This window comes from Tachyglossus aculeatus, chromosome 19 (genome assembly GCF_015852505.1).
Source record: "Tachyglossus aculeatus isolate mTacAcu1 chromosome 19, mTacAcu1.pri, whole genome shotgun sequence".
In the NCBI taxonomy this organism is placed as follows: Eukaryota; Metazoa; Chordata; class Mammalia; order Monotremata; family Tachyglossidae; genus Tachyglossus; species Tachyglossus aculeatus.
Window position 1 is genome coordinate 21,358,451 of NC_052084.1, and position 16,998 is coordinate 21,375,448.

A 16,998-nucleotide genomic window follows, 5' to 3' on the forward strand; every position below is an offset into this window, starting at 1 on the left:
TCCTATATATTCTGATTCTCAGTCCCTTGAAAGAGGTCTACTTAACTGCTCTGGAAGTAAATTTAATTGGAATCCTGGTTCTTCAGAAAACCCCCTTAATTCAGAACGTACTTACTTGAAGCTCATTTTAGATTAACAGTATTTCCCAATAACTAAGGCAAAGAACGTTGATTCATTCATTCATTCATTCATAAGCGCTTTGGAAGTACAAGTTAGCAACATATAGAGACGGTCCCTACCCAACAACGGGCTCACAGTCTAGTTACTTCAAGGACCCCACGATGGGGAATGCCATTTTGCATTCATCGATTCCCTTTCTCCATTTAATTCAGTGGCAAAGAAGTGGGGGCCTTCAGGGCCTAGGTGCTAATTGGACTTCTAGCTGCAAATACAAATTACATACTCTGGGAGCTTCAACACGCCCAAGGCACAGACTCAAAGTACCAACCATGAGGCCTGAGAACTTTTAGAGCTACTTCCTGTTTGCAGTAGACAAGTCTGCGTTAACATTGAAATTCTGGTTCATCAACTGGAGGTGGAGGTTTGAGAAGCAGAATCGATCGGTGGTATTCATTGAGCACTTACTGTGTGCAGGGCACTGTACTAAGCGCTTGGGAGAAGACAATACAAGAGTTGGTAGGCATGATACCTGCCCACAGGGAGCTAAAATTCCACCCATTGAGCCAGAAACTGGCAGCAGCCCCCAAAATTCAATCGTATTTTTTTTTCAGTTCATTCAGTTGTATCTATTGAACGTTTCCTGTGCAGAGCACTGTACTAAGCGCTTGGGAGAGTACAATCCAGCAAAAACCATCTGGACTTATTTTGGAGCAGCCAGGAATGTTACAACCCAGGTATGGGTCAAGGTAACCTTCGATTATAGAAGTAGCCTGGTCTAGTGGATAACGCACAAGATTAATTCAATCATTCAATCTGTATTTATTGAGCACTTACTGTGTGCAAAGCAGTGTACTAAGCGCTTGGGAAGTACAAGTCGGCAACATATAGAGACGGTCCCTACCCAACAATGGGCTCACAGTCTAGAAGGGGGAAACAGACAACAAAACAAATAGACAGGTGTCAAAATCATCAGAACAAATAGAATTAAAGCTACATGCACATCATTAACAAAATAAATAGAATAGTATGTACAAGTAAAATAGAGTAATAAATCTGTACAAATATATATACAAGTGCTGTGGGGAGGGGAAGGAGGTAGGGTGGGGGGGATGGGGAGGAGGAGAGGAAAACGGGGGCTCAGTATGGAAGATAGGCGATAGTCAGGAGACCTGAGTTCTAATCCCTGCTCTGCCACTTGCCTGCTGTGTGACCATGGGCAAGTCACAACTTCTCTGTGCCTCCATTTCCTCACCTGTAAATTGGGGGGTTCATTCATTCATTCAGTTGTATTTATTGAGCATTTAATGTATGGTACTAATGGCATGAGAGAGTACAATAAAACAATAAGCACATTCCCTGCCCACAACAAGCTTTCACTATCTGTTCTCCCCCCCCCTCTTAGACTGTGAGTCCCATGTTGGGCAAGGACTGGGTCCAATCAGATTATCCTGTGCTGACACAGTGCTTAGCACAGTCCTTGGCGAATACCACATTTACTATAATCACCATCATTCTACCTTTGTTGATACCTACAATTTAAAACATAAAAACAATTCAAGTAAATCCTGCTTTACTCAAGATCCCTGCCCTAGAAATTCCTTTCTCCAAAGAACAATAGCCTTACAGATGACAATCTCCCTCTTTCTCCCCGCTTTCTCCCTCCCTCCACATGTTCTGTGTCCAACTGAAGAGAGGGATAAATTCTGAAAAGGAGTATAAAATATTTTCCCTTTAACATGTGTTTTCACTAGGCTTTGGAGCTGGAATGTTGTCAGAGAATCCAGCAACGTGAACATACTTGGTTACAGGAGGTCACCATTTACGAAGAAGACGGTTTATGCCAATGCACACAGCACTGGAATGGGTGAGTACAACATTGAGCTTCCATTCTAAACCCATGCCAATTAAGTGTTTCATTTAGGTCATTTTATATTTTATTATTCATGGTAAAAATAACAAAGTCTCACACACACACACACAAAAAAAAAAAAAAATCAACTGAGGACTATCAGAAGGCTTCTTTCTATCATTAGTGCTTACTCCAAGCTTGCAAGCTGCCATTCCCTTGAACTCTTTATTTAAATAACAGCTAAAACCCACTGTAGAACTGTTTAATGGACTTGACTGATGGCTTGGCCTTGAACTCTATTTCTAATTACATACAAGAAGTCCTGGAATACAACCAAGAAAATGTTCCAGAACAAATTCACACTTGATATATCAGTTTTGACTCCAAAGAGGTTTTCAAGTATTAATCTCACCACCGCAAAATGAGCAAAAACTGTACTTACCAAATGAACATAAGGCACAAAGTATCCAAAAAGTGCAACTGGGATTCCCAAAGCCCAAATGACATATGCTGGAACCTTGAAGATGGAGAAATTGAAAACCTGTTTTGAAGGAGTGGATTGCTTCCTGGAAAAAAAGGAGAATCTTGACCCCTTCTTCCCACTGTTCTTGACTTTGTCTTTGGCATCGGAAACAAGGGGTCTGTAGGTAAAGCCAGCCAGGATGAGAATGAACATGAAGACACTCAGGACTCGAAAGGTATTATACAGCTTCAATTTAGCAATCAGTATTTTTAAAAGGAAAGGAAGCAAGATAGTGAAGACGCTGCTGCCTGCAGTGACAATACCGTTCACCAATCCAAGGCGCTTCTTGAAATAGTGTCCCAAAATGACCAAAGAGGGCTGGTACGCAAATGAACAGCCACAGGCAAAGATAATTCCATAGGTGAAATACATGGGTTCGACAGAGCTGTAAGGAGAAAAAGAAAGCAGTTTCTATTGAGCATGGCATGGTTCATGTATGATATTTAAAGCAATTAAAACTACAGGCTTCTCTGAAAACACTTGCTGCAGTTTCTCAGTTTCCTCTGACAACACTTTTGCATAAGTACTTAGAACTACAGTTGGACAAAACAGTAGTAGCAACAGTATTTTTTCCTCACAGGTTCTGGATGCTGATTCAACAAGGTAAAATTTTACTAATCCTTGAGGGAAGCACATGTATATTCATTCTATTGTACTCTTGCAAAAACTTATTAGTGCGCTGCATAAATAAGTGCTTAACAAATACTATTGATTGATAGTGGCCTAGTGGCGAGAACACAAGCCTGGGAGTCATAAGGACCTGGGTTCTAATTCCCATCTAATCTCTGCCAGTTTGCTTGCTATGTGACCTTGGACAAGTAACTTAACTTCTCTGGGCCTCAGTTTCCTCAACTGTAAATTAACTTGTAATGAACTCATATCTACCCCAGTGCTTAGAACACTGACACAGAGTAAACACTTACATATATATTTTTTTTAAAAAAGAACATTTTCCATTCAAAAGATTTCCCTAACATGGATTATTCACTTTGAGTAACTGTAAAATTTTTCCACAGCTACAGGTTTTTTTTTAAATCCAGTGAAGTGATGGATTCTTCTTATTCTACATATCACTCACACTAGGATTTTTTGCACTAGAGATCCATGGGATTTGAGCAATTTTAAAACTTGAAGGGGAAGCAAGGGAGATGCTGCAGATATAGATGTGATTTTTTTTTAATTATGTGTAAAAAAATTAGATTTTAACTAATAAGAACAATCCATCTGCTCATAAATATCCACCTGATTAAAGTAGTCAGATGGGAAGAAACCCACGACTGGTAAATAAAAACATCAAACATATTAGCACTAGAGATCTAGGGCATCTGTACTTATTTTTGCAATCCTAAGCTTTGCATATCAACCTTGGCCCTACTTTTTGGTTGCTGCTGTTTGTTGCTGAAGAGAACAGGAAATAATATTCTGATGTGCAGAATGATAAATTTTCTGCTCAATCCCTGGGCAGAAGTCTTTATAGAGTAGAGAAACAATTAAAGTAATATATATTCTGCCAAATAAACTTAAATTAGTTCCTACCAGCATCCCTCTAATTTTTAGCATTTTTGAAACAGCTAATGGAGTCAAGAATGACAGAGGGAGTTAAAAAGAGTAGACTTGTTCTGGGGAAAATTAAATGTATATTAAAATTGGGGAGAATAAAAAGCTAAACAAAAATTTAAGTTTTCACTTGTAAAAGGGAATGTGGCTAGAAATGGTACCATAATACCTAGCACTAAATTAGAAAGTGAAAAAATTAGTTAAAAGTCAGGACTTTGCAAGGATCCCAAAATAGATTAATTAAATCTGAGCCAAATCAAACAACAGATTTAATGTGAGTGAAAAGCACTGCCTATGAAAAGTTCAGAGAAAACTTTCTGACAACAGTAAAAGTTCAATGTCATACCGTGAATAAAGAAAATCAGAAGTAAACAAAAAAGTGTTATTACTTGAGTTCTCTGGATTTAGCTTTTCAGTCAGTGGTATTTCTTGAGCATCTACTGAGAATGAAACACTGTGCTAAGCGCTTGGCAGAAAACAAAATAAGTAAGGTACCCTGGTTCATCTCCCTGCCCTCAGATAACAATTTAGACAGGGAGAGAGACATACATAATTACTGGGAGAGGCAGGCATCAAAATTTTTTTTACAGATAGAGCACATGGGAAGGGATGATGGGAAATGGAAATACCACTTTTTGCCCCCTTTCTCCTCTTTCCCAATGTCATACTGTTTCCACTAAGCTAAAATGCCTCTCCAGGAGAGTCAGAGGACTTGGATCCCTTGTCAGCTCTGCGCCCTCGGACAAGTCTCTTATCCTCCCCGGAATTTTTTTCCTGATCTGTAAAATAAGGATATCTTCTATCTCTTTAACTATGAACCCCATACAGGTCAGAGGCCGGATCAAATCAGTTAATCATATTTACTGAGCACTTCCTATGTGCAAAGCACTGTATTAAGCCCTTGGGAGAGTACACTAATAACAGAGTAGGTAGACATGATCCCTGCTCACAATGAGCTTACAGTCTAGAGGGGGAGAGAGACATTAATATAAATAAATGTTACGGATATGTACATAAGTGCTGTGGGGCTGAGGGAGGGGTGCAAATAAAGGGTGCAAATCCAAGTGCAAGGGCAATACCATATCATCTGATTATTTTGCATCTACACCTTGGTGCTTACACAGTGCTTGGCATCTAAGCGCTCAATAAAATACCGTAACTACCAAGCTAACCCATCTCTGCTAAATTTGGTAGGTGCCTATGTATAAACATAAGGAGAAAATCCACTGCCTTACATTATTTTCAGTACTTTAAAAGTTGGCTTTAACGCAACTACTCTCTTCCTCCCTTCAAAACCCTACTGAGAGCTCACTCCTCCAGGAGGCCTTCCCAGACTGAGCCCCCTTTTTACTCTCCTCCTCCCCATCCCCCCGCCCTATCTCCTTCCCCTCCCCACAGCACTTGTATATATTTGTACAGAGTTATTACTCTATTTTACCTGTACATATTTACTATTCTATTTATTTTGTTAATGATGTGCATATACCTATAATTCTATTTATTCTGACGGTTTTGACACCTGCCTACATGTTTTGTTTTGTTGTCTGTCTCCCCCTTCTAGACTGTGAGCCCACTGTTGGGTAGGGACCGTCTCTATATGTTGCTGACTTGTACTTCCCAAGCGCTTAGTACAGTGCTCTGCACACAGTAAGCGCTCAATAAATACAATTGAATGAATGAACTACTATGGCTTAATTTCTAACTATAGCTCTAACCTAAGAAGCAGCATGGCATAGTGGATAGAGCACAGGCCCGGGAATCAGAAGGTCAGAGGTTCTAATCCTGACTCCGTCACTTATCTACTGTGTGGCCTTGGGAAAGTCACTTCACTTCTCTGTGCCTCAATGACCTCATCTGTAAAATGGGGATTAAGACTTTGAACCCCATGCAGAACAGGGACTATATCCAACCCAATTTGCTTGTATCCACTCCAGGGCTTCAGGGCTTAGTAAAGTGCTTGGCCCATAGTAAGTGCTTAACAAATACCACGATCATTATTATTATTCAAGTAAATTGATTTACAGGTATGATTAAAAGCAACTGACATTTTGCAACTGATGGGTATCATTTACCATGGGATAGCGAAAAGTTCTTATCAACCTTACCTCAGAGTCTTACCTCACAAAAGAACTACAGAAGAGTCCAATGAAGCCCACTGCGGCCCCCACAATAGCCGTTGTGCGACACCCAAATAAGTCCGTGAATATACTGACTATAGGACAGCAGAAGAAAATCATTCCCATGGATAGGGAGCCCACCCAGGCTGTAGGGAAAGAAAACGGTAGATTACCTCCAAGAATATTCATTTCAGCTAAGGCCTGAGAAAATACTTTGTAAAACTGTCATTGTGATTCTTTTTACTGATAAACTGACCACTTTGCATACCCTATCCTACTCTACTTAATGGGCTCACACCAATTTTTGAGGAAACAAAAGCTTATCTTTTGAACCACACAAGTGTAAGCGGTCTTAGCAGTGCAAGCCAGGGGAAAACTAGAGACAAACTCACAATAAAAAGCATATGCTCTGGGGGAACAGGAGGAAATGGCAGGGAGAGTTAATTCAACAAATCAGTCGTATTGATTAGTGCTTACTGTGTGCAAAGCACTGTACTAAACACTTGGGAGAGTACAGAGTTGGTAGACAGGCTTCCACCCAACAAGGTGCTTTCAGTCTAGAGCTATTAATTAGTTAATTGGCTTTTTAAACAGTACTTGGGAGAGTGCATTAGAGGTAACCTCATCTCTAAAATGACTCACAGTGACAGTGACTGTGTCCAATCCGAATTGCTTGCATCCACCCAAGCACTTAGTGCAGTGCCTGGCACATAGTAAGCACTTAACAAATACTACAATTATTATTATCATTATTATTATTAGGTAAGATATGTAGACTCAGGTGCCTTCTTACCTTGATCTTCCCTCTCCCTTTTCTAGCCCCTATGAGGGACAGGGTCCATGTCTAATTCCCACTGGTATATTCTTTCCCAGCATTTAGTACAGAGCCCTGCACGCAGTAAGTGTTTAATAAATATTACTATGGTTTTTATCCTTCTCTTTCCTTCTCCTCCTCCCTGTATTGATAAACTTAATTCTTCTAAAACCCTATAAGATACCCACCCAGTTTTAATGGCATGAAAATTATGCCCCTGAGTAGGGAAATTAGGCAAGTGAAAACAGTACCTTCTTTACAACACATCTGGCTTAACACACTTAGCAAAATAGCATTAAAATGTCTAACAATTATTCTAAAGCATTTCCAACAATAGTTTAACCCTTCTTAGAGGAGACCATATCATAGCATCTCCCTATCAGGAGGAGGAAAGGGGGCAGGGGAGGGTGGTAGAGGAATTGCTGTAGGTGAATATGACCCTGATTTAATGACTTAAGGTGAGGAATGCAGATGTAAGTTCACTGTGGGCAGGGAATGTGTCTGATAATTGTTATATTGAACACTCCCAAGCGGTTAGTACAGTGCTCTGCACAGTAAGTGCTCAATAAATACAAATGAATGAATGAGTGAATCTGAATCTATATTCACCCACCTATAAAGAGGAGCAGAGAAAAGAACGCAGAGGAAATGGGAAGGACAGAAGGAAAAGATGTTAGACGCAGAGTGTAGTGGATAGACCACAGACCTGAGAGTCAGAAGGAATACTGGCTCTCCTACATGTCGCTAAGCGACCTTGGGCAAATCACTTCTCTGGGCCTAGGTTACCTCACTGGTAAAATGGGGATTAAGACTGTTATCCCCATGTGGGACTGGGACTCTGTCCAACCCAATTTGCTTGTATCCACCCAAGTGCTTAGGACAGAGCCTGGCATAGTAAGCACTTAAATACCACAATTATTATTATTATTAGAAAGGCTGAGGCCTCTTTATTGAGTTGCAATCTATGAAAGGGTAATTTAATGGAAAGATTTTTTTGAAAAGGAAAGAAGCCTTACCTCAACATTAAAAAAAAAAAATCAGTATTTATTTAGTGTTTTCTGTGTAGTATAACAGAACTGGTAGACATGTTCCCTCCCCACCATGAGTTTAAAGTCTAGAGGGGTAGACGATATTAACATAAATTACAGATATTAACACAAGTGCTGTGGGGAGAGGGGCAATGACTTGGATCATCATCATCATCAATCGTATTTATTGAGCGCTTACTATGTGCAGAGCACTGTACTAAGTGCTTGGGAAGTACAAATTGGCAACATATAGAGAGAGTCCCTACCCAACAGTGGGCTCACAGTCTAAAAGGGGAAGACAGAGAACAAAACCAAACATACTAACAAAATAAAATAAATAGAATAGATATGTACAAGTAAAATAAATAAATAGAGTAATAAATAAATAGAGTAATAGATAACAGTCATTGGATAACAGTCATTAAATCATTCCACCAAATTTATCTAATTTCATTCTTAAATCAAACAGTCCAGGATTCAAATAGGCAAGCTAGAGAATGATTAGTAGTGAACCTGAATACCTTAGCATTTTTCTTTAAGTGAGAGAATAAATATTGTGAAGCATCTAGAACCCAGCCCCAAAATAAATCAAGGTAAATTGTCATTCAAGCAAATTTTGGCATACTGCACATTCAAAAGCTTTCCATTAATGTAAAAAATGAAAAAAAAATGCACAATTGTGCTCTATATTCAGTGGTAATTACTGGCAATGAGTGAACTTAGCTATGTCATTAGCTAAAGCTCAGGAACAAACTTAATTCCATTCCAACCACAAATTACTGCCCCAAGTGAAGATAATGATCACATGGACAGAGCAGACATGCCTAAAAACTAAATTAGCAATGGAATGACTCCTTTGTGACAAAATACCTAGCTTTGACATATTTAAAAGTTACTTGCATACCAGTCTTCAATCCTTGAGAGAAAAATATGTTCTTATCTGCCTTAATATTTGTTGAACCATGTCTTCATTTTCAGTTCCTACTCAGAACAAGCAAGTTAGTTCTTCAGCAAATTTAGCAAACAAGTCAGAGCTCATCTATCTGAAGCAGTGTGGTTTAGCAGCTTAGCGGAAAGAGCCCAGGCTTGGGAGTCAGAGGATGTGGGTTCTAATCCCGGCTCCACCACTTGTCTGCCATGTGACCTCGGGCAAGCCACTTAATTTATCTGTGCCTCAGTTACCTCATCTGGAAAATGGGGATTAAGACTGTGAGCCCCATGTGGGACAGGGACTGTGTCCAACTGATTAGCTTGGATCTACCCCAGAGCTTCATGACCCCCAAAACTGATGGCCTCATTTGCAATTCAACAGACAGGGTACCTGGTATGTGTGTCAGAAATGAGCCCAATTCATCTTGAGTCTTATAATAATAATAATAATAATAATGGCATTTATTAAGCGCTTACTATGTGCAAAGGACTGTTCTAAGTGCTGGGGAGGTTACAAGGTGATCAGGTTGTCCCCCGAGGGGCTCCCAGTCTTAATCCCCATTTTACAGATGAGGGAACTGAGGCACAGAGAAGTGAAGTGACTTGCCCAAAGTCACACAGCTGACAATTGGCAGAGCCAGGATTTGAACCCATGACCTCTGACTCCAAAGCCTGTGCTCTTTCCACTGAACCACGCTGCTTCTTATCTACCGCAAAGTGCTTACAACAGTGCTTGATACACAATAAGTGTTTAAATACTTGTGTCTCAGAAGCAAGGCAAGTGGTCTGTGAATATAACAACCGTGGTCCTTGTTAAGCACTTACTACGTGCCAGGAACTTAGAACAGTGCTTTGCACATAGTGAGCGCTTAATAAATGCCATCAAAGAAAGAAGAAAGGAACAGTACTGAGCGCTAGAGCAGATACAAGTTTATCAGGTTGGACGGGTTCCTGTCCCACAAGGGCTCACAGTCTCAATCCCCAATTTACAGATGAGGTAACTGAGGTATCTTCCCCAAAGGTCGTTCCTGATTGTTCCAGGAATACAACGTAACAAACAACTGATGATTAGTTATGTGGCAAATACACCCCAATGCAGTTAGCCTGAATGCTGTAGGACTAGCCAGAAGTCACCCAGCCCAGATTTGATTGAACTACACGAATGAGGAAAGTTGCCATAGTCTGGGATGCTCCTGGTCAATCCTGGCTCCACCACTTGTCTGCTATGTGACCTGAGGCACATAGGCAAGTTACTTAACTTGCAAGCACTTAGTACAGTGCTCTGCTCAGAGTAAGCGCTCAATAAATACCACTGATTGATTGATTCAATACTTTGAGTCAGGAGGCTGACCGTTCCAGAACCTCCCTGTCTGTGATCTTCGCTTGCCATTTGATATTGAGCATAATAATAATAATAGCATTTATTAAGTGCTTACAATGTGCCAAGCACTGTTCTAAGCGCTGGGGAGGTTACAGGATGGCCCACATACAATGCTGGAGCCAGATGTGGCATCCGTGGCTGGTCTTGGTCCAGCTGTAGAGAAGGTCGGGCAACACTACACGCAATAGACCTACTTTAGTTCGGTCTGGCGCTTTGCACCATGCTGCAGCAAAACTTTTTAAAATACTCCTAGTACATACGCTGGCCTTCTTGATTCTCTCTCCTGTTTCCTTGTCATCATTATGTCGTTGGTCAGTGTGCTATCTACCTAGCAGAATGCTGTCTATGCTTTAATCTTTGTATTGTCACTATGAATTTTTAGCTGTGTATATGGCTTCCAGGCTGCAGGCCTGGTACATTATCTCAATTTTCTTGTACTTATCAGAGTCAGAGGTTGTGGGGTCTAATCCCAGCTCTGCCACTTGTCAGCTGCGTGACCTTGGGCAAGTCACTTAATTTCTCTGTGCCTGTTAACTCATCTGTAAAATAGTGATGAAGACTGTGAGCCCCACGAGGGACAACCTGATTGCCTCGTAACTACCCCAGCGCTTAGAATAGTGCTTGGCACATAGTAAGCATTTAACGAATAACATCGTTGTTATTGTAGTATTTGTTAAGCACTTACTATGTTTCAAGCACTGTTCTAAGCTCTGGGGTAGATACAAGCTAATTAGTTGGACACAGTCCCTGTCCTACATGGGGCTCACAGTCTTACTCCCCATTTTACAGATCAGGTAACTGAGGCACAAAAAAGTGAAGTGACTTGCCCACGGTCACACAACAGACAAGTGGCAGAGCCAGGATTCGAACCCAGGTCCTTCTGACTCCCGGGCCCAAATATGGAGAACGAACTCTACAGAATCAGAATATGCATTTCCAATCAATCACCATTTATTGAGTGCAAGACACTCTAATAGGTACTTAGAGTACAATGCAGTAGAATTGGTAGGCATGATCCCTGCCCTCAAGGAGCTTACAAATCTAGTGGGGAGGCTGGTGTTAAATAAGTTACAGATAGAGGATGCAGAAGTTGCCACTTATAAGATCATGAATATCTAGATGCTGTGGGTGGGACGAGTATCAGTGTGCTTAAGAGATGCAAACCCAAGTATTCAGATGGAGGCAGAAGGGAGGGCAAATTGGGAGGAGAAATGAAGAGTTATCCAGGGAAGATCTCTTGGGCTAGATGTGATTTTATTCAGGTTTTGAAGATGGGGAAGAGTAGTGATCTGTCAGATGTGGTCGGGAGGGTGTAAGCAAGCTAGCTCTCTTCCTCCCTTCAAAGCCCTACTGAGAGCTCACCTCCTCCAGGAGGTCCTCCCAGAAAGAGCCCCCTTTTTCCTCTCCTCCTCCCTATCCCCCCTGCCCTACCTCCTTCCCCTCCCCACAGCACCTGTGTATATATTTGTACAGATTTATTACTCTATTTTACTTGTACATATTTACTGTTTTGTTAATGATGTGCATATAGCTTTAATTCTATTTTTTCTGACGATTTTGACACCTGTCTACATGATTTGTTCTGTTGTCTGTCTCCCCCTCCTAGACTGTGAGCCCGTAGTTGGGTAGGGATCGTCTCTATATGTTGCCGACTTGTACCTCCCAAGCGTTTAGTGCAGTGCTCTGCACACAGTAAGCGCTCAATAAATACGATTGAATGAATGAAAGAATAAGCAAGGGGTCCACAGTGAGAAAGATGAGATCAAGCTTGGGGGTTGCGTTACTTCCACATATTGAAACGCTCTAGAGTTCAGTGTTTTCAAAACACAGCATTTCTACTTAGACACAAAATGAGACCAATGTGTATTTACCAAGATTATCCTACTGCAGAATGAGAAATGTACATTACCTTCTAAGACAAATATTTGCTTTGGGGAGCCGTATATTATTCATTTCCCATACTGATGAGTTACCCCACAAAGGGTGTCACGCAGCTGAGGTGAACAGTGGCTCTGACGTGCCAGAACTTGCAGTGTTAAATCAAATCTTAGGGCTTAAGAACTCACTGATAAGTTTTAGCATGAAATGATTTAAATCCTCTGGCCAGCAAGTGAGGACATCCTATATGAATTCCTCTCCAGTAAGCAGACCGAGTTATTTCTTTTTAATAAAATTCAGATTTCCAAGGATTTTCAAGTCTAGAAGATTTTTTTTTATCTGAAAGATGCAAAAACGGAGGGACAAAGTAAACTTATGGATTCAAAGGGAAGGATTTACTCATATGATTATGTTCTCTGGATCTTTGCTTTTATTCAAATTACTAATAAGCCCAAAGGAGTGTAGGGAGATCTCAATTAGGCTTATAGCCAAAGCTGAACAGGGCTTCAGTTGCAAAGTGGGAGGATATTGCTTTAACAACTACGTTAATTGCTTTTCTTTTTTCAGATATCATGCACGGCTCCGACTATGTAACTTTAATAAAAAAAACTTGTTTTGCGTTGGCTAAATTGCTGAGTTTATAAGTTCCACCTTGTCAATTGCTAGACAAAGGAACTATTTTTTCCTGATTTGAACCCAACATGAAAGGAAGCTTTCCCAATATGGGCCCTTTCTTGCACCAGTCTAAGGCACTAAAAATAGTATTTATTAATCAGCTGTTGGGTGCAAAATATTGTATTAAATTCTAGGAGGATAAAATTAGACATGGTTCTTGGCTCTTCATGGGGCTCGGGATCTAAAAATCAGCTGGGGATGAATGCCAATAGACACAAAGGAAAGAGGAGCAGTAATAAAAAATACAAAAAGATTAGGACAAGAATGAATATCACAGGAAGTACAGAATCCTATGACTAATAAAGCAATTTCCTTCTCTCTCTACCCCCTGCTGATTTTCAGGGACTTTAATATTCGTGTGGACATTACTGATCATCTCCCACCCACCGGCTTACTCTTGGCCAACAGTGCAAATCAACCTTTCCCCTCCACTTCACCCATTCACCCTTGACACACACTTGTTCACATCCCCTCTGATTACTGTACAGTCTCTAGCCTCATCAGCTCTAAAGTCACCCTCAGAGCAGAACTTCTTCACCATCTCCTCCCCACAAACCTTCTTCCCCCATCCCCTCACCCCTCAACCCATAGAAAGCTCTGATTGGAGAAGCAGCGTGGCTCAGTGGAAAGAGCTCGGGCTTTGGAGTCAGAGGTCAGGGGTTCAAATCCCGGCTCCGCCAACTGTCAGCTGTGTGACTTTGGGCAAGTCACAATTTCTCTGTGCTTCAGTGACCTCGTCTGTAAAATGGGGATTAAAACTGTGAGCCCCCAGCGGGACAATCTGATCACCTTGTAGTCTCCCCAGCACTTTGAACAGTGCTTCGCACATAGTAGGCACCTAACAAATACCATTATTATTATTATCTTGACCTCCTCCACTTCTCTCAGGCCACAATGCCCCATTTGGTCTCCCTACCCAACCTCCTCTCTCGACGCACAAATCCATGCCCTCGAATTCTGCCGTCACCACTACACTCAACTCCTTTGTTAACCTGACCCTCCGCCGGTCTGGCACCATCTGCACCGAGCCCTGAAGCACCATCAGAGTGTGCTTCCTTCACTCACATACTCAAATCGCAACGTGCTATTGGCGGAAATCAACGCAGCCCATCCACCTCAAGCTCATCCTCCCCGGCTACGTCTCTGCCCAGCGATGCTAATTCTTCTCCTCCGCCCTCATTGACTCCAATGCCTACTGCCCACAACAACTATTCCTGAATTTGAACTCCTTACTTATATTCCTAATGCCCCATCTCCCTGATCTCTTGCTTCCAATGACCTTATAATAATAAATAATAATAATGATGGCATTTATAAAGCGCTATGTGCAAAGCATTGTTCTAAGCACTGGGGGGGTTACAAGGTGATCAGGTTGTCCCGCGGGGGGCTCACAGTCTTAATCCCCATTTTACAGATGAGGTAACTGAGGCCCAAACAAGTGAAGTGACTTGCCCAAAGTCACTCAGCTGACAAGTGGCGGAGCCGGGATTTCAACCCCTGACCTCTGACTCCAAAGCCCAGGCTCTTTCCCCTGAGCCTGACAATCAAAACCAACAGACATTAACTCCCCTCTTCACCTACTCAGATAATCATCCACTCTCATCCTTCAAAGTCTTCTTTCAAGAGAGCTCCTGTCTCCTTTCAAAATCTACCCTCTTGACTTGTGCTTCTGACCGATCCCTTCACACCTCATTAAAACACTCATGACCAATCTTCTTTCCACTCTGGCTGCTATCTTCAACCATTCACTCTCCAATGGCTCCTTTCCCTCAGTTTTCTAGCACACCCACATTTCTTCTGTGCAAAAGAAGTTATCCTTGACTCCACTGTACTCGTCAGATGTCACCCGCTTTCCATTCTAAACCCTGGAATAAGGCTGTTTTCACCTGCTGGCTCCACTTTCTCTCTTCCACCCCTGCAGTTTGCCATCCATCCCCTCCGCTCCACTGAAAACCATCCTCTCCAAAATCACCAATGAACTTCTCCTTGCCAAATCTGTGCCAAATCCATCATCAGCGTGGTTCAGTGGAGAGAGCACGGGCTTTGGAGTCAGAGGTCATGGGTTCAAATCCCGGCTCCGCCAATTGTCAGCCGTGTGACTTTGGGCAAGTCACTTAATTTCTCTGGGCCTCAGTTACCTCATCTGTAAAATGGGGATTAAGACTGTGAGCTCCCCGTGGGAGAACCTGATCACCTTGTAACCTCCCCAGCGCTTAGAACAGTGCTTTGCACAGAGTAAGTGCTTAATAAATGCCATCATTATTATTATCATCATCCTAATTCATTCATCCAATTATATTTATTGAGTGCTTACTGTGTATAGAGCACTGTACTAAGCGCTTGGAAAGTACAATTCAGCAACACATAGACAATTCCTGCCCACAACAGGCTCACAGTCTAGAAGCGGGGAGACAGACATCAAAACAAGTAAACAGGCATCACTCTGAGAGGGACAGATCCTCCAAAGTGTTACCTTCTAGCCACAGCTTCAAAGTACAATTTTGCAGGCTAACGTCAACTATCACTCCCACACAGACCAACCCGGGATTTTGTATACATTTATTTTTACACTCCTTATTCTTTCAAATAATAACACACCAGGATAAAGTAGCAGAAGCAGCGTGGCTTAGTGGAAAGCGCATGGGCATGGGGGTCAGAAGACGTGGGTTCTAATCCCAGCTCTGCCACTTGTCCGCTATGTGACCTTGGGCAAGCCGCTTAACTTCTCTGTGCCTCAGTTACTTTATCTGCAAAATGGGGATTAAAACTGAGAGCCCCCGTGGGACAACCTGATTACGTTGTATCTACCCAGACCTTAGAACAGTGCTCGGCACATAGCAAGTGCGTAACAAATACCTTCCTTAATTATTATTACATTTTTTTTTAAAGTGATAGTAACCATTCTCTTGCACTGCTTGTAAATGTGCTTCCCCAGGAACCTTTCCTACGGAAAGAGATGAACCAAGTGTGAGCCCTTTTAGACTGTGAGCCCACTGTTGGGTAGGGACTGTCTCTATATGTTGCCAATTTGTACTTCCCAAGCGCTTAGTACAGTGATCTGCACATAGTAAGCGCTCAATAAATACGATTGATGATGGTGTGACCTTGGTCGAGTCACTTAACTTCTCTGGGCCTCAGTGACCTCATCTGGAAAATGGGGATGAAGACCGTGAGCCCCATGTGGGACAACCTGATTACCTTGTATCACCCCCAGCGCTTAGAATAATGCTTGGCACATAGTAAGTGCTTAACAAATGCCATCATCAACTTGGAATGCAAACAGAAAGAGCACCCCACTCCTTAAATCCACCAGACACAAACAAGTTCTTCTGTTCTGAGAAAATGATCAATTTACATAGAAAGTTTCCCAACTTGGGGCCGGTTTCCATCATGATGAATGAATTGCCTCGTTACACACAACTGTCAGCCAGTCATACAGATAAGGAATGCATACACATTTTGTGCTAGGTACTAAAGGAATAAACTCAAGGAATACTTAGATATTTCAGTAAATTCTAACCACAGATAATTTTGCCAGGAAACGAAGTACTGCAGAAGTGTAGGAATCAGAGAGATAAGGAACTAAGAACTGAAAGTTTTGAACGTACAAGACTGCATTTAACAAGCTCGAAGGGTTGGGGCAAGTAGTGAGAATGCTGTCTCCACCCCTGAAATCACAGTGTTTACGGGAGCTGAGCCATATCATAAATTTGAAAAAATTCCAGAACAGGTTGGGCGGTTGTGTTTTGCTTTGAATTAATGGGAAGGGAAGAGTTAGGATGAAATAGGAAAGCATATCCTAGTGTCAAAAGCATGGGCCTTGGAGTCGGAAGGTCAGGGGTTCTAATCCTGGTTCGGCCACTAATCTGCTGTGTGACCTTGGGCAAGTCATTTCACTTCTCTATGCCTCAGTTACTGCCTCTGTAAAATGGGGATTAAGACTGTGAGCCCCACGTGCGACAGGGACTCTGTCCAACCTGATTTGCTTGTGTTCCTCCCCCAGGGCTTAGTACAATCCCTGGCACATGGTAAGCACTACAGAAATACCATAATTGTTATTATTAATTATTAAACTCTCTTAACGCTGCATATCTTTCCCTTAATCCCAGAAATATTTTACTGCTTC

General features: G+C 41.8%; 1 protein-coding gene across 1 annotated transcript in view; it reads right to left on the reverse strand.

Annotated features, from left to right (window-relative positions):
• SLC16A10 (solute carrier family 16 member 10) overlaps window positions 1-16,998 on the reverse strand; it is a 110,651-nt gene that overhangs the window by 36,805 nt on the left and 56,848 nt on the right. Inside the window, exons 2-3 of the mRNA XM_038761255.1 lie at window positions 6,168-6,312; window positions 2,412-2,877 (exon numbers count right to left, since the gene is read on the reverse strand). Of these exons, the coding sequence (XP_038617183.1) occupies window positions 2,412-2,877; window positions 6,168-6,312 (611 nt within the window). The remainder of the gene's footprint in view (window positions 1-2,411; window positions 2,878-6,167; window positions 6,313-16,998) is intronic.